General features: G+C 54.9%; 6 protein-coding genes across 6 annotated transcripts; 2 read left to right on the top strand and 4 right to left on the bottom strand.

The window, feature by feature from the left end:
* Positions 1-72: 72 nt before the first annotated feature.
* Positions 73-2,447, bottom strand: P168DRAFT_290196 (transcriptional repressor TCF25 family protein). Its single transcript, XM_024837154.1, has one exon. It carries the CDS (start codon positions 2,363-2,365, stop codon positions 95-97), a length of 2,271 nt encoding a protein of 756 aa, XP_024692660.1. The 5' UTR covers positions 2,366-2,447; the 3' UTR covers positions 73-94.
* Positions 2,448-2,747: 300 nt separating this feature from the next.
* ptcF (type 2C protein phosphatase ptcF) lies at positions 2,748-5,022 on the top strand (the record flags this gene model as incomplete). Its single annotated transcript, XM_024834355.1, has 3 exons — positions 2,748-3,433; positions 3,498-4,508; positions 4,564-5,022. 3 exons carry the CDS (start codon positions 2,748-2,750, stop codon positions 4,673-4,675), a joined length of 1,809 nt encoding a protein of 602 aa, XP_024692659.1. The 3' UTR covers positions 4,676-5,022.
* Positions 5,023-9,160: 4,138 nt separating this feature from the next.
* P168DRAFT_310764 (alpha-1,2-mannosyltransferase ALG11) lies at positions 9,161-11,248 on the top strand. The gene is made up of 3 exons (XM_024839422.1): positions 9,161-9,634; positions 9,705-9,840; positions 9,896-11,248. Exons 1-3 carry the CDS (start codon positions 9,300-9,302, stop codon positions 11,114-11,116), a joined length of 1,692 nt encoding a protein of 563 aa, XP_024692658.1. The 5' UTR covers positions 9,161-9,299; the 3' UTR covers positions 11,117-11,248.
* A 793-nt stretch (positions 11,249-12,041) lies between these two features.
* On the bottom strand, positions 12,042-14,326 carry crzA (putative C2H2 transcription factor Crz1; the record flags this gene model as incomplete). The annotated part of the gene is made up of 2 exons (XM_024838145.1): positions 12,042-13,033; positions 13,096-14,326. The coding sequence occupies 2 exons, from the start codon at positions 14,324-14,326 to the stop codon at positions 12,042-12,044; spliced, it is 2,223 nt and encodes a 740-aa protein (XP_024692657.1).
* A 1,576-nt stretch (positions 14,327-15,902) lies between these two features.
* On the bottom strand, positions 15,903-17,216 carry P168DRAFT_304415 (putative arabinogalactan endo-1,4-beta-galactosidase A; the record flags this gene model as incomplete). Its single annotated transcript, XM_024838842.1, has 3 exons — positions 15,903-15,920; positions 16,060-16,773; positions 16,875-17,216. The coding sequence occupies 3 exons, from the start codon at positions 17,214-17,216 to the stop codon at positions 15,903-15,905; spliced, it is 1,074 nt and encodes a 357-aa protein (XP_024692656.1).
* An 847-nt stretch (positions 17,217-18,063) lies between these two features.
* P168DRAFT_151422 (putative serine/threonine protein kinase) lies at positions 18,064-22,118 on the bottom strand. The gene is made up of 2 exons (XM_024832803.1): positions 21,158-22,118; positions 18,064-21,092 (listed from the first exon to the last, which is right to left on the bottom strand). The coding sequence occupies exons 1-2, from the start codon at positions 21,859-21,861 to the stop codon at positions 18,158-18,160; spliced, it is 3,639 nt and encodes a 1,212-aa protein (XP_024692655.1). The 5' UTR covers positions 21,862-22,118; the 3' UTR covers positions 18,064-18,157.
* Positions 22,119-23,234: the final 1,116 nt, after the last annotated feature.

Genomic DNA, 23,234 nt, shown 5'->3' with positions numbered 1-23,234 from the left:
GCAAAACTACTCGTACTCAAATACATCCGAACAAAAACCATTCTATACACAACCCTAAGTAGGTAAACTACACAAGTATCAATCACTCACTCAATCACTCATACCCCTCATCCTCATCCCCCAACAACTGCAGCTCATCCTCCAACAAATCAACAACCATCTCCCCCAGCGCCTCGCGGATCGCCCCCCGCAACAACCCCTCCCTCGCCTCCTCCGGCTGCACCGCATCCAGCGCATCCACGTACTCCGTCAGCGGCGAATAATCAACCACCACGTCGCCCCAGTTACCGCGATCGATGCCGTACTGCCGCAGGAAGGCTTCCAGCGCGGCCATCCCGTCGCTGAGCAGCCAGTGCTCGAGTTGGGGCTGTTCGTTGGTCGGTGGGTGGGTGATTGCGCCGGCGGGGCGCGGCATGTCGAGCTCTTCTTCTGTTTCGGAGGGGGTGTCGAATTCGAGGTTGTTGTTGTTGTTGTTGTTGTTGTTGTCGTCGCCGAAGCGGGGGAAGTGGAGGGCGCCGTTGTTGAGTTGCGCGAGGAGGTCGCGGAGCCATTGGGGCCGGTTCCCCTCTGGTGTTTGGGCGATGTAGGAGGGGACGGGGTCGGATTGCTGGCGGTGGGCGGCGGATTCGTAGGGCGGGAGGGGGTCGGAGGCGGAGATGCGGCCTGAGACGAAGCGCTGCGGGACGTGGGTTGTTACGCGCGGCTGGTCGGAGAGGATGACGTGGCGGGCGATGTCGAGGGTGATTTCGGGGGCCGGGGCCGGGGTGTCTGGGCCTTCGAGCGTGTCGGCGACTTCCATGAGGAGGGAGAGCGCTTCGGGCGTGTTCCAGAGGTCTTTGGTTCGCACGAGGTAAAGTTCCGTGAGGAGCTCGTGTGCGTCGTTGGGGGGCATCTTGCCCCAGATGCGCTTTGGCATTGGTTGGAGGTCGAGTTCTTGGGCGAGGCGGCAGAAGACCCACGGGTGGTTGCGCATTGCGTGCGCGAGTTGCTCGCGGCATTCGCGGGGTTTGTTGAGGCGGAGGTAGGCGAGGGCGAGGGAGCATTGGATGTTGGGGAGGGAGGCCCATTCGTTGTGGAATCGGGTTTGCGTGCAGAGCTCGATGAAGTGCGCGTACTCGCGGCCGCGGAGTGCCAGGTTGTCGATCATGAGGCGCATGCAGTAGGGGTCGCTGGAGTTGAGGCCGAGGAGCAGCTTCCCCCATTCGTAGGCGGTCCGCCAGGTGCCCTTCATGCCTAGGTTGGCGATGTATCGCCAGCCCACGAGCCACAGCTCGCGGTTCTCCTCGCGCACAAAGTCCAGCCGCGCTTGGCCTTCGCGCAGTTGCGTTCCGAAGGATGAATGCGCCGAGCGTCCGATGTTGAATAGCGCGCGCTCGAGTAGATCCGCTGACACTGCATGGTCGCTCTGGTGCTTCGCGATCTCCGACACCTGCAGCAGCGTCGAGATGTGGTAGGGGTTGTACTGGAGCAGTTGGATCATGCGCTGTGGATCCAGCGACTCCACGCACATCTCGAACTGCCGCTGCACGTCCTCGTACGCGCTGTTGTGCACGATGCGGTACAGCGTCGCTCCCGATTCCTGCTTCTCCACTAGCTCCATCCCCAACCCGCCGCTGGGTGTCCGTGGCCACTCGTCCTTGCCCTGCATGAGGACGTTACGCCGCAGCGTAACGCCCGCCAGGCTCTGCCCCCGACTAGCGGGGCTGTATTTGCCTGTCAGCGCCCGTCCCAGATCGACCATCTCCCGGTTTCTCTCCCGCCGCCGGTTGGACCCCGAGTCGTCTTGGTCGAAGTTCTCCAGCACCACGTTCCCGAACAGCTTCCGCATCTCGTTGGTGGCATTGAGCGCCCGCGGCTCAATGGTGAGCAGTTCTGCGGGCGTCTTGGGAAAGCCAGAGTCCTTTGTGTTCCCCGCGCCCCGCGCACCAGTCTGTCCTTGCCCACCTTGTCCCTGGTCTACCGCCAGCTCCTGCAATGCCCGGTCGATCTCGTCCAGTTTACCATTCTTCTTGCCTAGAGGGGTCTTCGCCTCGCTGGGTGGCTGAGGTGTCGACTTCTTCTTCTTATTCTTCTTCTTCTTGTTGTTCTTTTTCTTTGGCTCTGCCGGTTTGGGGGAAATGTCGACAGTTGGCGGCGGGGTCCGGGTCACTGGTGCGGTCTCGTTGTCGGACTCTTGCTCCTCCTTCTCATCCTCTTCCTCCTCCTCGTCGTCGTCATCGTCCTCTGCGGCGTTCAAAAGGTCAAAGGCATTGAGCTTCGGTTTTGTGGGTCTCGATACCGGTTCATCTTCGCTCGAGTCGTCTTCTGTGTGCTGCTGCTCCTGCTCGCGCAGCTTTTGGAGCTTGCGAATGGCACGGGAGGACATTCAGACTTTGATTGGGAGTCCAAAAGAAAATAAATATGTGGAATTGAAGTGGTTTAGGCAGCTGGTCCAAGGTAGACGCGGTTTTGGCGAGTGATGCAAATAAAATAGTTCGGGATGATCTTTCTGGTCGCGGGGAATGACGACACTGCTCAGTTGGGCTAGCCGATTACTTGGTATTGTTATTGTTATTACATGTAAAATACACAGCATAGGTGCAATATACCCCATAATAACAGTCACGTACCATACAATTCATAACGGAGTCCCGTGCCGCCCAGCTCACCATCACTATTACGGACTCCGCCTCTCTCCATCTTCATCTCCAGCACTCTCGCTGGACAACTTCCCATCTCTCATCTTCTACCCCTCAGTCCTGCCCTCAATGCGGCGTGCGGCTCTTCAGGCTTTCCGTACTGCTCGTCGTGCACCAGTATGGAGAGTCTCTGGTAGGAAACCCTGCGCAGTCTCATTCTCCAGCAGCCGAGCCCATACCCTTCGGCCTTCTGGGAATCATCGCCCCTTCTTCATCCCTGCCACTCTCCAGTCATCCATGCATTTCCGCAGCTTCTCCATTGCGTTGATCTCGACCGCCGTTGCGTCCGGAGCCTGGTACGCCTATCAGGGCAACAACTCCCAAGGCTCCCCGGCGGCCGCCCTCAACGCCACGTCGTCCTCGCAGCTGCGCACCGTCGCAACCTCGGGTGCGCACACCGACAGCGCCGTCGAGAACACCCGTCGCGCCCTCCTGGTCGAGAACGATCAGTTCTACACGGCTACTCTGTCTGGGGAACAGCCCCTGTTGAAACATACCGACGACTCGGACCGTCGGCTGCTCGAGATGTTGACCCCCGAACAGGCCACCCAGAAGCTCCGCAAGAACGAGGAGTCGTACCTGGTCAACCGCGGCCAGGGTGTCGTCCGCTATGACATCGTCCAGGTGCCCAGCAACTCGCCGATTGAAGATGACCATGCCGAGAAGATTGTGGAGGTGCCCACTTCCGTCGCGGCCGCCTCCGAGGGTCGTGCCAACAGCGACTGGATGTTCTGGGCCGTGTTTGATGGACACTCGTAAGTGCTCTCCGGGCCGGAGGTATGATACGCTATTGAAACTTAGGCTAACTGTACTTCCCAGTGGCTGGACCACTTCTGCGAAGCTGCGCAATGTCTTGATCTCCTACGTCGCCCGCGAACTGAACACCACCTACAAGGCCGCCGCGACCGATCCCTCGGCACTCACGCCGACTTCAGAGGCAATCGATGCCGCCATCAAGCAGGGTTTCGTGCGCCTCGACAACGATATCGTCTACAACAGCGTTGACAAAGTTTTGAAGTCGAACTCGCGCCGCGCCGCGGCCGAGCTTCTCGCCCCCGCGCTGTCGGGTTCCTGTGCCCTCCTGACTTTCTATGACTCGCAGTCCAAGGACCTGAAGGTCGCCGTCGCTGGTGATTCTCGTGCCGTTCTAGGCCGCCGCTCGGCGGGCGGTAAATGGACCGCTACGGCGCTCTCCGAGGACCAGACCGGCGGCACGCCGTCGGAGATGAAGCGTCTGCGCGAAGAACACCCGGGCGAACCCAACGTGACCCGCAACGGACGCATCCTCGGCCAGCTGGAACCTAGTCGGTCATTTGGCGACGCATTCTACAAGTGGACCAGAGACACCCAGGACAAAATCAAGCGCCAGTTCTTCGGACGCACCCCGCACCCGCTCCTCAAGACTCCCCCGTACGTGACCGCCGAGCCGGTCATCACTACCACCAAGGTCGACCCCAGCCAGGGTGACTTCCTGGTCATCGCCACCGATGGTCTCTGGGAAATGCTGAGCAACGAGGAGGTCGTCGGACTGGTCGGACAGTGGGTTGAGGAGCAGCGTTCCGGCGCCGGTGGTAACCAGACCTGGCTCAAGAGCTGGTTTGGTTTCGAAAACAAGCAGCTCCCCGTTGAATCCTCCCAGGCAACTGAGACGGACGGCCAGCGGCGTCCCATCCGCCAGGCGCAGTATGACATCGCGGGTGCTGCCAGCCGGTTTGTGGTGGAGGACAACAACGCCGCCACCCATCTGGTCCGTAACGCCATGGGCGGCAAGGACAAGGACATGGTCTGCGCCTTGTTGACTCTTCCCAGTCCTTACTCCCGCCGATACCGGTGAGTTTCCATTACTACTTTACCCCTTTCTCAAATTAGCACTAATAATGTATAGTGACGACGTCACGGTAGAAGTCATCTTCTTCGGCGACAGCCCCGACAACCGCACCGTCTCCGTCAACCAGGACGCCACTGCATCCGAAGAGAGCCCCAAGGCAAAGCTTTGATTGAAGTATTGATTTTGCCACATCCAGAATATTCCCAATATTGCTTTTGTTGAGTGGGGCATGGCCCGTTTGTTGTCTTTTCTTCCGTTTCTTTGGTTTGCATTTACACCCTTTACATTCTCACGACATGATTCTTTCAAGAAAGATGGCGTTACGTTATGGATCTGTGGTCGTCGCTAGACTAGTATGGTTGAGTTGAGTTTGTCTACAAAGTAAGCTGATATCTTGCATATGATTTCCACTACGTTAGATTGAATATGGACTCTAGAGCGTTATTATCCAGGTCACTTTTGCAATAGCGTATCTTGACTAGCAGTGTACTACTCATCACCATATTTAGGCTACACCTTCCACCTCGAACTTCTACTAGTGTCGTTTTCTTCTTTTAGCTCTTTTTGGTCTAATTATTTCACCAAGTAACATCAAGAGTGATGCTTTACTATTCACTCACGTGATGGTGAACGTATAGCAGTATCACGTGGGCTGTGAATCTCACGTGGATATTCATGCCCTGACAGCAACAATCAACTAGATTGATTCAGTAGGATAAGAAAGACGAAGTATTACTGTCTTATAATCACTCATTACTCACTACCACATCGGCCTACCGGACTGCTACTGCTATCATAGACACCAAATATTAGTTCAAGTTGGCTGGGAAGTCAAAGGCAAGGTTGTCGACATTTTTTATTGTTTCTTTCACAGGCAAACAAGTCCTTCTAATGTCTTAAACATGGATCCAGCAGAAGTAAACAGCAAGACGCGTCATCTTTCAACGCGATCCAGTGAACGACCGCGCCTGTACCCATAGTATAAATCACTTGTCTTGTTCCACTGTCATGGCCTATCAGCTCAGACATAAATACCTGGTCACGCCCTCTCTTCTCCTCCATCTCTTTTCTTCCGCTACCTATAACTGTTACCCTGACCTCGCTTGGACCTCACTTTCATATCTATATAATCTTGCCAACTCTTTCATAAATTCTCTTGGACTACGAACCTAGCAGTCATGCTCTGGGACGCCAACCAACCTCCTCGCTGGTTACCTTTCTCGATGCAAATCTTGTTAAATATAGTTCCTCTTCGATCATGAATACCATCATCGACAAATGAAAGTAGCAGCGTTTATATACACTCTCACATCACTTGGACCACCTCCTTCACGTCTCTCGACGAAAGGGTGGATTCCCAAGCGAGATCTGTTCTATTTATGCCTTCTGTTCCCTATTACTGTGACAACGGATGGCCTCATCTTCAATTTACAAACGCGATGCACGCATCTTCCGTCTATATCGTACTCTATAGAGCACTCATATCACTACGTCTGTATCTGCATGATGTTGACCTTCTCGCTCTAACTGAGATTCTAGTGTCTGCTCTGGAATAAAGATATGCTCAATCTACGGGCAAACCGCCAGTTGCCTTCACCTCTGAAACCCTATACTTGGTCTTGCTACGTGGCTTCAAAGTCCAGGTCGACAGGTAAACAGGGCTGCTGATGTCTCAGTGTCTTTCGCCCTGTGAGCGGCACATATACAAGAGGCCCACAGTATAGCGTGGTCATCTGCCTATAGAAAAAGAACCAGAGATCTTCTTTCTTCACCATCTCCATGGCCACCATGGTGTACAGACGGGATGTTCACGCTGATTGGCGCCACTTGGAGACGCACCAAACCACTGGTCTGATGTGCAAGTGGCACAGCAACTCCTGCAGCAGGGTTCCTGTCGGCAATATGACCGTGCTCTTCTCTCCTCCCACAGGTGGAAAGAACAGAGAAACTGCGGCAAATAAAGCTCATGCGGTCAGCAACATCCCATGGCTTCTGAGGATGACGACTTCCTCAACTGTGTGGTTCTTCCAACTATAAAGACATTCCTGTCGACATTCTACTTTACGGCTTCCTTTGACGCACTCAAGGTGGTGATACTTGATCTGACCAGCTCACTCGACAAGAATGACGGATCTACGCCATCAGTACCTATGGTAAAAGGATCCACTAAGTAGCCGGTACCATGGCGAACCAGACTACGCCCTGCTTGTCCCCCTTGTGCACTTTCAGCCTTTTGTCCGGGAATCGACCCGGCCAGTCAACAGAGCTCAACAAATCTGCCAGTAAATGGGGACAGTCTAAACATCAAAACTTCGAGACGTAAGAAAGCCGATGCTAAACCTATGGGCCTTGGTCACCCCCCATGAACTGGGGCGGCGGTGCTGGTCGCTCAGCGGGCAATCACCTGAGTTCCGCCGTGACTATGTTGGCGAAGTTGAAGGCAATATACTACGCGGCTTTCAAGACGATATTGTTGGGGATGCCGCCGTAGAGCGAGGAGCAAATCGCCAATACAATTACATGCACATATCTTTGTTGGTTTTTTCCCCCTACTTCACTGCTAGGTGCATGGACATGGGGTATATGCTCGTACAGGACGCTGGTTCTATGCCGTCCGGCATGGCGACGATCGATGCAAAGTGGCATCATGCTATGCAGATATGCGTGCGCCAATACATGGCTCTAAGATTGCCACTACTAAATTCTCGGTGCAGTAGCTTCGGCGGGGTCAAATTCTCATCGACATGTCCCAGCCGACACTGCAGTCAGACTTTCAGTATCTTAATGGGTACCGACCACCCCTCTGACGACAAGAGGTCTCCAAGTTTCTTTGCATGTCAATTATACATTGTGATTCCACGCGAACAAGTCAAGCATGCACCGATTTCCCTCGCGAGGAAGATAACCCCAGGGTGAAAGGTGATCTGAGAGTGCAGCGGTTACCATGACCCCAGATTTCATTCATTGAAGGAGATGAGGAAGCTAGTCTTAGCAATTCAAGCAGACTTCGAGTTCCACACCACCAATGCCAAAGACGGCAGGGTCTTCATCATCTCCGAATGTACGGTGGTTTACGCGCAGCTACGACTGGACAATTTCTGCGCGAGTCTCAGCGCTTCAATCCGACTGTTGAAGGTGCGTTCTTTTTCCCTGGGGCTACTGCCTTGCTTTCTTATCTTCTCCCAGCCAGCCTGAACCCACCCCTACAATAACAAACAACATAATAACTAATATTAAACCAGTCTCTGAAAACCATATCGTCAAACAAGACCCAATGCTCTCCGATGGCATCACCCTCCCGGGAAAATCGCACATCGCCTGGCCCTCAGGGCCCCTCTGTCACAACAGAGTCATCGTGTCCAACAATCTTCTTGGTCTCAATCTTACTATAATAGTATAATATGGATGGCACAAGTAGTTTGAAAGGACCTGATATCATCCTTGGATCTACCAGGCTGATTGGGGTCGGGTACACCCTGACAAGAGCCTTGGTCCTCGTCCTATTTGATCCCGATTATACCCTGAATGCTGAGGAGCAGGCACACGGACGTGTGTCACAGCTGCTGATCTATCATCACCATCAACCCGCGAGGAAGAACCGATCACGGTTCAACTCACTAGCATATTCTACAAGATGCAGACGGCACAACCCCAACAGGTGTTCCTAACCGGCGGGCCACATTTACTCACCTAAGATTGACTATTGACATCAAGGACGAGTATATGATCCGGACGGCCTGGAAAAATCTTCAAAACTTCAAATATTCTACACCTATCTGAGGCTGGCGCCCGAACGCCGACCGGTCCTTACCACCTTGCCTACAAAAACAATGGCCCTTTTCCTATAACTAAGACAGTCGTGGGACGGCATTGATCGCTTAACAACAACGCCCGAATACACGCCGCTTTACGCCAAGGCCGCTATAACAGTTCTCCTAGATGACCACATATTCTGGCCATCTCTCGACTTCCTCCCCACTATTCTCGCTTCATTCGAGGACCCCAGCGTCGGAATCGTAACGAATGCGAGCTCTGCGGGCCTCAAAACCGAAGTATACTCCACGATAGTATAGACAGTACATGAGCTGTTCGGGTTGGGGGAGCCATGCAGGCGTTCAATCCCTACACCTGTCACTTTGATCTCATAATCCAGATGCTGCGGCAACAAGCTTTGAGAAGAGTGAGAATCTAGAAAACACCAGAACCAGGCATGCTCCCTGCGATTACTCTGTGTCGGTTATCATATCTCAGTGGTCCTGGCCCCTGCACGGTCATCTTGGGATATAGTCACATGGTCACAAACTTGTGTCGCCGCCGACCTCCTCCTCGCATGGTCTGCATGTTCGACATCATACATCAGAGCAGATGGACTTTGTTGAGGGACGCAGCAAGCTAAATTGGTATCTTATAAGGAGTGTCAATCATTATAAACTTGAGATTCTACAACGAGATTGCCGTCTTCAATGTATATTCTTGGTAAAGAAAATTATGGATGATCTATAGATCTGGATCTAGATATAGATATAGACAGTGACGTAATCATAGATGAGTCATCGGGCGGTGAGGGCTTATCGATAGAGAGCAGCTAAGCCGCAAAAGGACAATGGAGCGGAAGTGCCACGCCGCTCCAACAGCTTCACTTCCTCTCTCCTCTTTCCAACTCCTTCGGTTTGACTGGTAGATACAGCTTGGCTTTGACTACTTCGAGGAGGAACATTCGAATTCTGGCAGTCTGACTATGCTCGTTGTCCCTTGCTAGCTACTCGAGCTCACAACCCAGTCAGCGGTCTGCCATGATGCTATTCCTACTGAAATCGGCCATCACGGTCCTGGCCCTGCTCGCGACCTGCGTGCTCCTCCCACAGCTACCGCTGGGGATTCTCCGTCTTGTGCTCCGCGGGGTCGGATGGCTGATCGTGAGACGCACTCGCTCCCGACGCGAGCACATCGTCTCGCGCGTGCGAGCGGAGGAAGAGGACTCCGCCACGAAGCGCACGGCCAAGCCCTCCCCTGGCGAGGACGAGGACTGGGAGAAGGTGGACACTCGCTCATCGAGCTCTAGCAGTGGCAGTCGCGAACGCGGCGGCGATGGCTGGGATGGCATCATTGGTTTCTTTCACCCGTTCTGGTGCGTCCACTTTCCACGATCTACAGTACAGTAGTACCCTTGTTCGGAAACTAAACCTCGTGACTTATAGTAATGCGGGAGGCGGCGGTGAGCGCGTGCTTTGGGAAGCAGTCAAGGCGACGCAGAAACGCTGGCCTCGCGCGATCTGTGTGATCTACACCGGAGATCACGAGGCTACCAAAGCGACCATGTTGGAACGGGTCCATGTGAGTCCATTATTGTCGGGGAGGATCCGCGGAGGGAGCTGACAGCCACGTCTAGAACCGATTCAACATTCAACTACACGCACCAACAGTGGTGCTCCTCTACCTAACCACCCGCAAATACGTCGCCAGCACCATGTACCCGTACATGACACTGCTAGGCCAGTCGTTAGGCTCGCTAGTAGTCGCGCACGACGCCTTCAACCTCGTCGTCCCGGACATCTTCGTCGACACAATGGGCTACGCCTTCACACTAGCCTACTGCAAGCTGCTATTCCCATGGGTACCCACAGGCGCCTACGTGCACTACCCCACCATCTCAACCGACATGCTACAGTCCCTCGACGACAAGTCCGGCCTGCAAGGCGTCAACGCCGGCGCGGGCACCGGCCTCCGCGGCCACGCCAAACGCAAGTACTGGCTCGCGTTCGCGCGCCTCTACGGCTGGGTCGGCGGACACGTCGACGTCGTCATGTGCAACTCCTCCTGGACAGCGGCCCACATCCGCACAATCTGGGGTCCCTCCCGCACCAACACCCCGCACAAAGACCCCGCCGTCGTGTTCCCCCCCACAGCCGTCACGGAGCTCGAATCCACCATCCCCGTCGACGCGGAGTCCGAAAGCACCCGCCAACCCGTCATCCTCTACATCGCGCAGTTCCGGCCGGAAAAGAACCACCCGCTCCTCCTCCGCTCCTTCGCCCGCTTCCTCCACAACCATTCCCAACATTCCCCCTCCACTCCACCGCCCCGCCTCATCCTCATCGGCTCCGTCCGCCACGCCAGCCCAGACGAAACCCACATCTACAACCTGCGCCTCCTCGCCCACGAGCTGCACATCCGCGACCACACGACCTTCATCTGCGACGCCAGCTGGCCCACCATCCTCGACCACCTCTCCACAGCCTCCATCGGCGTCAACGCCATGTGGAACGAGCACTTCGGCATCTGCGTCGTGGAGTACCAAGCTGCGGGACTCATCAGCGTTGTCCATGACTCAGGCGGTCCGCGGGAAGACATCGTCATCGACATGCCTGAATCCGACACTAACTCTGACGCCGAAGGCGGAAGCGGCGCAACGGGCTTCCGCGCGTCGACGGAAGACCAATTCGCGGCTGCGTTCGAAACGGCTCTTGCCCTGCCGATCGAGGAGAAGATGGCGATGCGCGCAAGGGCGCGTCGCTCGGCGCTGAGGTTCAGCGAGGAGGAGTTCCATGCCGGGTGGTTGGAGCAGGTGGGACGGTTGGTGGGGATGGTTTCTGCTTCTTCGTCTTCTTAGGTGGGGGTCTTCTTCAGGGGTGTGTTGTATGGGTCTACTATACTCCAGTCTAGTATACTCTACTCTACTATAGTATGCTGTATTGAATTGCATTGTACTCTATTAAGCTAGACTAAACTGCTGTACTGTTAGAATAGGATGATGAGGATGATGAGGCTGGAGTACTACCTATAGTATAGTATAGTATAGACTATACTATCATGTCCGTACACTGGTGAATTTCACAGGATGTGGAACATTCATCGCCTAGGTGTAAGTAAGTAGTGACCTACACTGTACTTACTGCTTTTGATATGCAGTACTATCTGAGTCTCTCCTATTTATCAAGTGGAAGTACTCGGGACATTGCATGTATACTGTTATGTCATACTGTCCATCTATCCATCTATCCATCTATCCATCTATCCATCTATCCATCTATCCATCTATCCATCTTATATCCTACTGCACTAACTACCATATAGCACAGTGTAGTATAAAGCAGTATAGTCTTGATAGTATACTACACTCAAAAAAAAAAAAGAAATAACCATCGAAAGACCGATTCCTATGGGTATGTGTATGTATAGGTATCAACCAACTAGATAGGCAACTCATCGTAGACACGTAATGACCATTTCGCCGGTGGCAAACTCGGTACAAACATAAATAAGGGGGTTTAAAAAAATACCAAAAGAGATAAATCAGGGGAATAAAGGTAAAGGGAAAAGGTAGAAGGTATAAAAAGGGGGAAACAAAAGAAAAACATAAGAAAATGGAAACAAACACCATCCCGATAAGAAAGTCAAATCAACCCTGATGTCACCGTAGTGGAATCCGGATATTATCCAACCTGTATCTGAACGCCAAGTAAAACGTAAAGAAATGACAAAAGAAAAGGACATAAGGAGGAACTCTCTATAACCAATGAATCAACCAATAAAGGCTACTCTCGCCATTCCCCCTGGTAGCCCGTCTCCGCCGGCACTCCCATGATGGGTCCGGAATTCCCCCCGTACAGGGGATCAGGGTGTCCGTACCCTCCGCTCATGCCGGAGACACTGCTCAGCACTGACTCGTCGTCGTCGAACCCGTACTCGCCGCCGGAGCTGGCATCGAAGCTGCTGCGACCTCCCATGTCGCTTGGGTCGTCGGCCGATGCGGGGATCTGGTCCCATTGTAGGGTCTGCAAGGCTGGATACTGCGCTAGTAGCGCCGCGGGCAGCACGAAATGGCCCGTCCCCGACCCGTCCATGCCCGGCACTGTGAGCGGCTGCGGGATGGGCTGCAGGTGCTGCGGGTGGTGGGGATGGTGCAGCATGCTGCGTTCGCGCTCCTGGCATTCCTCGTCCAGCAGCGGCTTGATGCAGATGCGCCCCGCCTCGGAGCGGAAGTGGCGGCCCAGCGCGTCGGCGCGCGCAAAGCGACGGCCGCACCCCCACTGGCCGTCGCGCGCCAGCTCGCCGCGGCAGACGAACTTCTTCTCCCCGGAGTGGAGCCCCTCGTGCCGCTTGCGGTCGTGCTGCCGCGCAAAGGCCTTGCCGCACACCGTGCAGACGAACGGCCGCTCGTCCGTGTGGGTGCGCAGGTGCGACCGGAGATTGTAGGCGCGCGTGAAGCGCTTGGGACAGAGGTGGCACTGGAACGTGGCCGGGTGCTTCTGGACGCGCTTCGAGTCGTTGGGGTTCGCCCCGGGCCGCTGCGGGTCGGCCAGTCCGAGGATGTAGTTACGGCTGTCGATCGACGAGGTCGACACACGGCGGGAGCGGGACGCGGGCGACGGGTCTCGGGATCCAGGGTTGCTGTGGCGACCCGGATCGAACGGCGACAGCGAGCGTGGTGACGACGGCGCCAAGGGCTCCAGACTGGTCGTGGATGGCGAGCGGGGGCGGGACGCCGGGTGCGCGTAGGGATCAGACTTGCTCCGCATGCGCGAGCCTGTCAGGATTTAGCATCACAGATATAAATAATAATAAAAAAGGAGAAAAAAGGGGACCTACGCATGGACGGAGGAGGCGGGCTCAACGAGTCCAGATCGCCCGCCGCTTTGGATTGCGGAACGATCGGGTTTCGCGACGGAGGCGCGAATTCCACGTTGATCGACGGCGGCGCCATCGATGAGGCCTGGCCGATATCCAGCGGCATGTTTCCCGGCGGCATGCCGGGGAAGGCATCCATGCCATTGGCGTAGAGATCCTGGGACGGGGCGGGGTAATGGGCGTCGGGGCCCCCCGGCGCGGAGACGTACGGGATGTTGGGGATCATCTCGCCTCCGGGCTGCGGCATCAGCTGCGGGGAGATGTAGGGGCTATGGCCCGGACTGAAGGCCTGGGGCGGTGGTGCCGGCGGGTGGTCGGACAGGGTGAAGGACTCGATGCCTAGGGCGTTGTCGTACAGGCCGGGGTCATGCTGGGGGGCCAACAGGGGCGAGGGGTTGTTGTCCGGCCCGTCGAAGGACTCGTGCTGCGACATGTAGGGGGAGTGGGCGGCGGACGAGACCTCGGAGACTTCGGAGGGGGCGCGACGGTGGCCCTGGAAGGCGGCATTCCCGGTGACGGCCTGCCAGTCGGGGTGCGCGTTGGCCGCGAGATAGGCGGCGGCGGCGGGGTCCAGGGAGGCATGGCGCGAGTGCTGCGGGGTGTAGTAGGCGCCCGGGGTCGAGCCGGGCGGCGACATGGGCCCCGGGGACGAGTGCGGGGGGTCCTGGGGCGACAACTGCGGTGAGGCCGCCGAGTGGGGGGAGTGCGGCGAGCGGGGCGACGGCATCTGGCTGACGAGGTCGGCCGGGTTGACCGCCTGATTCTGGGTGGGGTTCTGGTAGAGCGAGAAGTCGAAGCCGCTGGGATTGGAGTCTAACAGGGAGGCCACGTCGGGGTCGTCGGACGGGGGCAGGGAGTGTGTCTGCGGCAGACCTTGCTGGTGGGCGGCGGGATCGAAGGGCTGCGACAGCGGAAGGGTCTGGGGATAGGCGTGGTCGGCGGGGGCGAACCCGGAGGTTGCGGGGAGATAGCCGGCTGCGCTGTAGGCGTAGGGGTCGGAATCGGACGCGCCCGCGTGGAGATCGTTGAGGTAGGGAGGGGGATTGGGAAACGAGGCGTTCAGCGACAGAGAGGGATCGAGGGACAAGGAAGCCGAGGGGTCGTCGTCATATTGGGGATGGGAGTGGGCAGAAGGGCTCACGCCGCGGTTTTTAATATCCGCGGGCAGTTGACCCGTCTCGTGGGAGGCCATGGCGACGAGCTGGGGAGGATCCCAGAATAGAACCCACGAGGCGCAAGGCTTAGTTGGTGGGGGACCAGGATGGAGGTCGGACGAAAAAAAAGGTGAGGCGTGGGAGGGGGATTGTTTGTGTGCGGGCGCGAGAGGGGCGATGATGGATAACAAGTGGGTGTTGAGCCGGACGCAGTACGATGAGTGGCTGCAGGAGAGAGAAGGAATGGCGAAGAAGAGGACGAGAGCAGGGGAAGATGTATGTCAGAGAGGAAGAGGAAGAGAGAAAGAAGAGGCTAAAGCAGGGAGGAGTTTCCTGTCCGAGTAAAGAGTGGAGGGAAAGTTGCCTTGCGATTCAGCCTCGTCACTGGCGCATCAGCGATGGATCGGTTGTTTCCATTTCTTTTCTTATTCTGATTCTTGTAGTCTGTTATTCTGCAGCCGAGGACTGGTAGTATCTTACAAAGGAGAGTGACGAGATGATGACCACTGTCAATGACTGGAAATAGAAAGATATGGAGAGAGAATGGAGGTAGAGAGAGAGAGAAGATGAAGAGAGGAAGTCGAGCAATGAGAGAAGAATATGGGGAAATGGATGGAGGGGAAGTCGAGGGGATACCATACCGTACCTGTTTTCTCTATGAAGAAGACGCTTAAATACCGATAATTACCATACCATACCATACCAACATACATCCATACAGACGCCGTATTGGGCTGGGCAAAAGCCGCCTTGCAGCCTGATGCCCCTTGCACGTGCTCTACTAATACGATGAAGATAATATTATATAAATATATAATATATAATATATGATATATGATATATATAATATCAAGAACATAATATAAATCATAGAACAATTAATATAAAAGATATCATCGTGTGAGAATGATACCGTGGGTCAAGGCAGACACTGACTCGATAAGATTAACAATCTTAGATTCAATAATGTCATGGATAATTCATCTCAAGAACCATAGACTATTGAAACTTCTACATTATCTATTAACGGAAGAAGTAAAGCATTCAATGGATTGAAATCAAATTGGTTGATATCATGACATCCGTGCCTTAAGCGCGTCCCCAGTAACCTTCCCCTCCATAAGTACAGACAATAGACTATGATAATAATAGAAGACCCAAAGAATAGAAAGTATAAACCCCCTAATCACTAGAAACCGAAACTAGAGTCCACATAGTCAACTTCCACCCCACATCAAACCCCCGAACCGACCCAGAAGAACAGCTTACGCCTATCACTGCGATTCCGGGAATAGGAAATCAGCCTGACTAGTAGTACCGGAGTATGGTAGTAGATTGTCGTTCGCGTGCTGGAACTTGGTTCGGATGGTGCGACTAGTGGCATTCTCAGGGCTATGCTGTGTTTCTAGGTTGATCGTTGGGCTTGTTCCTGATCGGCGGTTAGTTGCCTACTCTGTACGGAGTACTCTGTGTGAGAGTATGGAATGGACTATGGAGTGATGGAGGTGGATGGGACTATTCCCGCTACTACTTCTACTCCCACTACTATACTACTGCTACTATATTGCCTCTATACTACCTCTATACTACTTCACCGTTGCTACACTAGTACCTCTATCCTACCACGTAATACTAAAATGTAGTATTCAATCTATACATCAAACCTACTCTCATGCAACTATCATCACACACCCATCTAACCACCCCCCTCTCCCCAAAACAACAAACCAAAGCCAACTATCAAAAGTTAGATCTCCCCAAAAACACTCACACTCCCCCTAACCCCCCCACCATCCCACTCCACCATCAGATTATCCTCACAACTCGACCCCAACCCCCCATTCCCCACCCACCCCGGCTCCCAATAATACACCCCAACACCCCCAGCACCCGCAACCACGCCCGCCAACTTCTCCATAAACGCCGTCTGTCCCTCACTCGAGAACTCGATATCCGCCAGATCAGCCGGGAAGGCTATCTCCGGCGACGGACACGACACGGGCCAGTCTGTTTCGACCACCACGACATCCTTAGCGTACTTCTGTCGTAGTTGCGTGAGACTATCCTCCAGGGAGGAGAGAGTCGCGTCCTCGTTGTAGAACGGGTAGAAAGATACACCTATCAGGTCGAAATCCGCCTCCTTAAACTCCGTGTCCGCGTTGAGGATCGCATCGTAGAACCACTCCTGCGCAGCCCAATCCCACCCATTATCGAGATGGATCATTATCTGCGGCGGTGAAGACCCAGAAGCGAGGTCCGAGTCCTTAACCCCCCAAGCACCAGAGTGCAAGATGCGCGCGATATTCCCCGGCTGGTCCGTCGTGCCGAGCGGCCAGAGCAGGCCGTTGCGGATCTCGTTCCCGATGGAGATGATGGATACGTCGATGTTGTTGGTCGCGAAGGTGTTGCATACTTCTGTGGTGTAGTTGTAGACTTGCCAGGTCAGGGCTTCGATGTCATCTGTGGGCCAGCCTGCTGGTGTATCCTTTCCCCACATATTCATCAGTATGTTATACTTATACATATACATACGTATATCCCAATATATATAGAGAGAAGGAGGAGGAGAAAAAGAGGGGGATATACCTGATTCTCCGGATCCGCCCAAGTATCACTATAATGCAAATCCAAATAGACACTCATCCCCGCACCCTGCACCCTCTTCGCGAGCTCAACATTATACTCCAGATCGTAGACCCCATCGGCAGGGTTCACCCATATGCGCTGCCGGACGGAGTTGGCGCCGTTGTCTGCGAGGATGGTTTCCAGCGCTTGGGGCTCTCCGGCTAGATTCTTGTATGTTTGGCCGGATTTTTCGAGCGTTAGGAGGGAGGAGAGGTCTGCGCCTTTGTGGGTTAGTGCTCCTGATACCAGTGCTCCTGATACCAGTGGGATGGATAGGAGGGGGAGGAGGGGGAGGGATAGCATGGCGACTAGTTAAGGGAGTGTCTTGCTTGAAGGAGAGAAGAGGGGGGGAGGGGGATATGCATTGGTATGCTCTGGCTTGGGAGGTCAGGTTATTTCAACCTTTAGACAGGTATAGTAAACCATGACAGCTCGGGCAAATCTCCGAATCTATAAGGTTTGTTTCGTTATCCCGACGGACGGAGAATTGCTCGTTGACCCACTGTCCCCCCTACCTATGTAGGTAGAAAGCACGGATGAACTGGGGATTGGTGGAGGAATACATCTGATACACCGGGGTATGGAATATGTTTGAACTCCGTCTTGATCGGGCTACGAGTTTATCCTAGATTCTATGTGTCTTAGCTGGTCAGTCGCTGTAAAGCTCTAGATCAATAGATATAGATGGTAGGAACGTGTATATTCCATCATTGTCATAATGTATCTGCACGACTCTGCAATGCTAACCGAGCAACCATACCTCTCGCAATCCACCTCATATCGACATTAATTACAAGAAACCAACCCTAGAATCGATGCCGAAGAGCCCAAGCCCAGTATATATAGACGCAAACCCCCTAACCTGACGAAAATTCCCAAGATCATCCAAGATCATCCGAGCATCTCCAGTGAGATGAACATGTGAAAAAAAAAAAAAGAAAAGAAAGAAAAAACCACCGATGCAAGGATATATATGTACAGACAAGCAATGCATCTGGTCCAACCAACTCCAAAACCATATAAGAAGAAAGAAAAGAAAAATGCCTTCGCAGTTCCTGTATGCTGAGGCCATGGAAGAAAAATGCCCGGTAATAAAAATGATATACATGCAAACCAGAATTCATGAAGAAATCATCCAGTGTCCCAAATGAAACAAAGTTACAAGAATCATGACGGAAGGGTAGAAAAGGTCGACAAAATCGAGTTAGACCTTTGTTTAAATTTTGTATTGAATAGGTAAACCATCACCCCTGCGAGTCGTGACCGGCACGGACGACCGGCTTCTGAGGGGACGGAGGCGGTTTCTTTTTACCAAAGACGAGGACTTCATCTTCGGAATCATCGTCAGAGTCCTCTTCGTCATCGCAGTAGTATCGCGCCTCGTCGTCATCCACCGTCCGAAGTAAGCTTGGCACCGGACACTTGACGGTTTCGTCCGTCCGGAGGATCGAGGGGATCTGGACGGCCGATTCGCCGTCTTTCTCCTTGCTCGGAAGGAAGCCCTCGTTGGACAGCGAGGAGGCCCCGGACACGACAGACGGGATACTGGGATGCGAGGTACTCTGAGACATTCCGCTCGTGTAATCGTCCACGGACGACGATGAGATGGTGGCCGCCGATGGGGGCGAGGTCGTCAACCCGCCCGAAGGCGCCTCGATGGAACCGCCAGAGACAGCACAGGCGGCAACGGGGAACCGCGGGTCGGGACGCAGCGTGCGAGGGCGGTTGGATGTCGGCTCACTCTCCCGGCGAGAAGTCCTGCGCACGGGCATCTCCCCCTTCCGCTGGCGGAGTAGGACTTCCTGGGACAACTCCAGCGGGTCAGTGGACGATTTCCGCGGCAGTTGATGAGACTTGTTGCGCCGGTGTCCCGTGCCAGCAGGGCTCAGACTATCCAAGCCTACCGGGGCCGGTTCATCGCCCTCCGGGAGCAAGTTCAGCTGTTGCATCTGACCGACCGCAGAAGCGACGCTCACGGCCAGGCTGGGCTGCGAGCGACGGTCGCCGTTCCCAACGGCGGTCTCCCCGGGGACCACCTTGTCAGAGCGCTTGTCACCGGTATGCAGACCCCGCGCCAGTCGACGGCTGGCACCGCCAAATAACCCACCGAGACTGGTCGTCGATGATGATTCGGGGCGCTGGGCAGCGAGCGGGGTGGCCGAGTTGGAAGCTCGCACGGTTTTCGCAGATTCAGCGGTGGATAAGGACGACGCGGTACGCACCGGCGGGCCCGGGCGTGGGGTTCGATCATGCGACGGGGCCCAGTCAAAGCCGATGTCCTGGAAGTAGGACGTGTGGTCGTCCCGACCGACCGGGCTGGCGGTGACGCTCTGCGAGAGCGGGTGCTCACCACCGTCCCGGGCCGCCATTCGGAAAACCCGCGAAAAATCCTCGTCCCGGAGACTAAGCCGCCGACCATCCCACAAGTGCCGGGGGAAGCTCGAGGTGCTCGCGGAGAATGCGGTATCAAACGAGGGGGTCATACTAGGCGGTCGTCGGCGGAAGTCCTTGTCTTTCGACCGACCGGTCAGGTAGCTGGACCACTTGGCCACGTTCGACCGCACCCGCTGGATAAACGGCACTTTGCTGACCGCCGACGTGACCTCTTCGGAGGACACCTCGATCCTCTTTCCTTTGCTTTGGTAGTTGGGATCGGTCTCCTCCACCCACACGCGGGGGTTTGGCAGACCGTCGAGAGTCCACGGGTGGTGCTTGATCTCCTTCACCGTGACACGCTTGGCAGGGTCCTTGGTCAACAAGCGTTTCAGCAGATCGTACAGCTCATCGTCGATGTCTTCGTAGACGAGTTCGCCCGCCATCCGTTTGCTGCCGGACAACGAACGAGGCCACTGGCTCACGGTATTCGGCTCGTTCTCCACGGGCACGAGGCGCTTGCGCGGAATGAAAACATCCTTTTTCACAATCGTCTGGAACATGCTGTATTCGTCATCGGACACAAACGGCAACCGTCCAAAGATCATGCCGTACAGTGTCACCCCGAGCGACCAAACATCGATGGCCTCGGTGATGCGTGGCACGGACCCGATCGTCTCGACGAAATCCTCGCCCGTGTAGCACAGCTCGGGGGCGTAGAAGGCGGGCGTGCCCACGGTCTTGGACAATTCTCGAGCGTCATCCAACTCCGTCACCTCGCTGTCATTGAGCTGGTCACCCTCGTCGTCCCTGATGGGGCGCCCCAGATAGGAAACTCCGAAGTCGGAGATCTTGACCCGGTAGCTACTCGTGACTAGGAGATTGGCGGGTTTGATGTCCCGGTGGATGATGCCTTGATAGTGGAGGTACTCGAGACCGAGCAACGACTCCCGAAAGACGTTGCGCGCCTCGTCGAACGTCAAACAGGGGACGAACGACATATCGTCTTCGTCGGAGAACCACTCTGGCTCCGAAGGGGCGTTCCCGAAACTGCTGGACGCGGTGCTGAACCGCCTCTCCATCGAGTCGTCAGGGTAGGACCCGTACATGCTGCCTTCGATGGCGGCCAGTGCAGACGCGAAGGAATGGCTAGGGGAGGACCGCGGGTCCTCGTGACTCGCCAAGGAACGACTGACCGTTCGGGCCAATGTCAGATCCGACTCCTCCTCGTCCGATTCCGCACCGTGTTCCAGACTCCAGGCGGGAATGGGCGCTTTCCGAGCGTTGTCCGCCTGCTCTTGGCGTCGCTCACGCGCCTTTTCGCGCTGCTGACGAAGGTGTTGAGCGGTCCGGACGTACTGCTGGCACTCTTCGACGAACGACGGTGAGTCCGCAATGCCCGCCTTCTCCCGCTCCAGTCGGCGCTTGTCAACGTGCACGATCTCCCGCAGTCCTCGCTTCCGCCAGATAATCTCGCCGTTCTCGACATACTCCAGGACGATATATACTTTCTGGCGATTCGGATCGTCGATGACTTCCAACAGACTGACGACGTTGGGGTGACGGGCTTTCTTTAAGATGGCGACTTCCTTCTTGACTTTGTCTTCGGGGTTGCCGAGTTTACCCAGGCGACGCTGCTTGGGATGGCGCTGCACGATCTTGATGGCCACCTTCTGACGAGTCACCACGTGCCGCCCGAGCTTGACCTTCCCGTGCTCCCCGCGTCCCAGTTCCTCGAGAATCTCATACTGGTTGATCAACTTGTTGCCGGTCACCGTGTCACGATCGACCTCGACGGTGTGAGTTCTACAATCATTAGCCAAACCATTCGGCCCACCCAATCCGTAGAAAGTGGGGAAGAGGGGACATACTCTTTTGGGGGTTGCAGGTGCGTTGGGTGAAGATACGGGCTGCTGACCCGACCGTCGTCGGACTCAAAAGGCGTGGACCGACGACTGCGAAAGGAGAAAAGTCCCGGACTGGAGACCGGAGTGTTGCCTGCTGTTCGCGACGGTCGCGAGCCGTATCGCAACTGGGTATCTGACCGAGCGTGGTGCGAGCCTCGGGTCCACAGAGACGGTCGTTGGTAGGTGGGATGGACCTGGGATTGGAGGACTTCGTAGGATTGATCGGGGTAGACGGGATACTCGGTGGGTGGGGACTCGGACTGCGTGACATACGAGGTCCGTCGGGAGAGGGGGCTCGGCCGAGCGCCTAGTTCCGACCGGGCATCGACCACGGTGCCTTCGTTCAATGCCTGGAGCGAGCTGGAAGAAGTCCGAGTGGACAGCGACCGGGAGGTGTTGGAGTGGTGGTAGAGGTGGGAGAAGGTGGGACGGATGGCGGGTTGACCGTCCGTTGTGTCGCTCGGTAAGGGAAGTTTCGCGGTGGGCGGTTTGGTGACGGATCGCTTCATGTCCCCCTCCGCGGGGGTCGGGGGCGACTGGTCTGAGACCTCGCTGGACAGGTCGGAGCTCCGCTTGGAAGACTTGTCGAGCTCTTGACCGTTCCGGGCCACCACGTTGATGGGCTCATCCATACCCGACAGGGAAGAGGGACGATCAGCCATTCTCATCTCGTCTTGATTATATCCGACCAACACGATGCAAATCGCAGTTGCGCATCCTCCGCTGAGTACAACGTTGTAGAATTCCTGTTACTCCTTTCCGCTCTGCATTTATCGGCCTTCGTTGGGCGACCAACGGATGGATTTAATCCGAGCTAGTGCGAAGCTCCGGAGTCGGACACGAATGGATCGGCATTACTTTCCGAGGTGATTCGTGTGTCTCACAGGTTGACCTCGAGGGGGAAAGAGAACCCGGGGGGGTGGGCGACGGCGATGATGAAGTATTACAGCAGGCACCGCCGCAGCATCGGAACGCACCAAGCCGGTTGGATCGTCCGGTGAGAAGAGGGTACGTAGACGGACGGGAAGGACGTCGATCGGTCGGAGAATAATATCAAGGAATGACCACGGGAAGCCGACAACGGAGTGGCGTTTGATATAGTCTTGAAGGCGGATTCCCAAAGACGTTGAAAGGAGCGGATCGAATCCAGATCAGGAAGTATGGATAGATTAGGTTGAGGGGATCAAAAGGAGGGTCGAAGGAGGGGTAGAGATAGGTGGGAAGACGAATGGGGTGGTCGGTGGAGGAAGGAAGAGAAATGCAAATTAAAGAGACAGGGATATTGGGAGAGAAAGGTAAGATAGAAGGAAAAAAGATGGAAGATGGGAGGCGATGGGAAGAAAATTGGAGAAAAAAGCAGAAGGATAAAAGAGAGAGAGAGAGAGAGAGAGAGAGAGAGAGAGGGAGAGAGGAAGAGAAAAAGGAAATGGAGCAGATGGTGAAGATGGGATTTGGGAGAGAAAGATGGATGAGGTGGTAATAAAACTACTGCAAGAAATGCGCAGGATCGGAGGGGAGAGAGAGTGAGTGAAAGTAGTAGGTAGAGGGGACAGAGAGTAGAGAGAAAAAGAGGAGTGAGTCAATCCTGGTAATGATTCGGTATTTTTGATACACCAATACGAGTATGATAGTGGTTTCTACATATTACCATGGACGATTGTGGATGATTCTATGGATTCTTTAGGATGATCTGAATAATATTCTATCAGATACATACTATATCTGATATCTCGTCAAGGATGTCAGAGACGATTTCATTGGATTTGTAGAATAGGATCGAAAGGCACAATGAAGGCGAACAGGGAAAAAGAAAGACTAAATGTCATCACCTATCTCTCCCTAGTATCTTCCAAGTGATGGATGACCATGGACCATATTATATGGTCCATTGAATCCGTCTTATCAGTATTCCACAGATTGAACAAAACCATTCATTACCCATACGGTACCACGAATCTCGGCCGACCATCCGGCCACTGGCAAAAGTGGGCAGCCAGTCTTGGCGGGAGAACCAGTGGGATCTCCATCAAGACAGCTTCTT

The sequence above is a fragment of the Aspergillus campestris genome (genome assembly GCF_002847485.1).
Source record: "Aspergillus campestris IBT 28561 chromosome Unknown P168scaffold_6, whole genome shotgun sequence".
Lineage (NCBI taxonomy): Eukaryota > Fungi > Ascomycota > Eurotiomycetes > Eurotiales > Aspergillaceae > Aspergillus > Aspergillus campestris.
Note: the sequence above shows the minus strand (reverse complement) of the source record. Positions and strands in the feature narration are given on the sequence as shown.

Coding starts and splice junctions, on each gene's coding strand:
- P168DRAFT_290196 (XM_024837154.1), bottom strand. CDS start 2,365: ATGTCCTCCCGTGCCATTCGCAAGCTCCAAAAGCTGCGCGAGCAGGAG.
- P168DRAFT_151422 (XM_024832803.1), bottom strand. CDS start 21,861: ATGAGAATGGCTGATCGTCCCTCTTCCCTGTCGGGTATGGATGAGCCC. Junction 21,093..21,157: donor CACCTGCAACCCCCAAAAGA/GTATGTCCCCTC, acceptor TAATGATTGTAG/AACTCACACCGTCGAGGTCG.
- P168DRAFT_310764 (XM_024839422.1), top strand. CDS start 9,300: ATGATGCTATTCCTACTGAAATCGGCCATCACGGTCCTGGCCCTGCTC. Junction 9,635..9,704: donor GGTTTCTTTCACCCGTTCTG/GTGCGTCCACTT, acceptor CGTGACTTATAG/TAATGCGGGAGGCGGCGGTG. Junction 9,841..9,895: donor CCATGTTGGAACGGGTCCAT/GTGAGTCCATTA, acceptor AGCCACGTCTAG/AACCGATTCAACATTCAACT.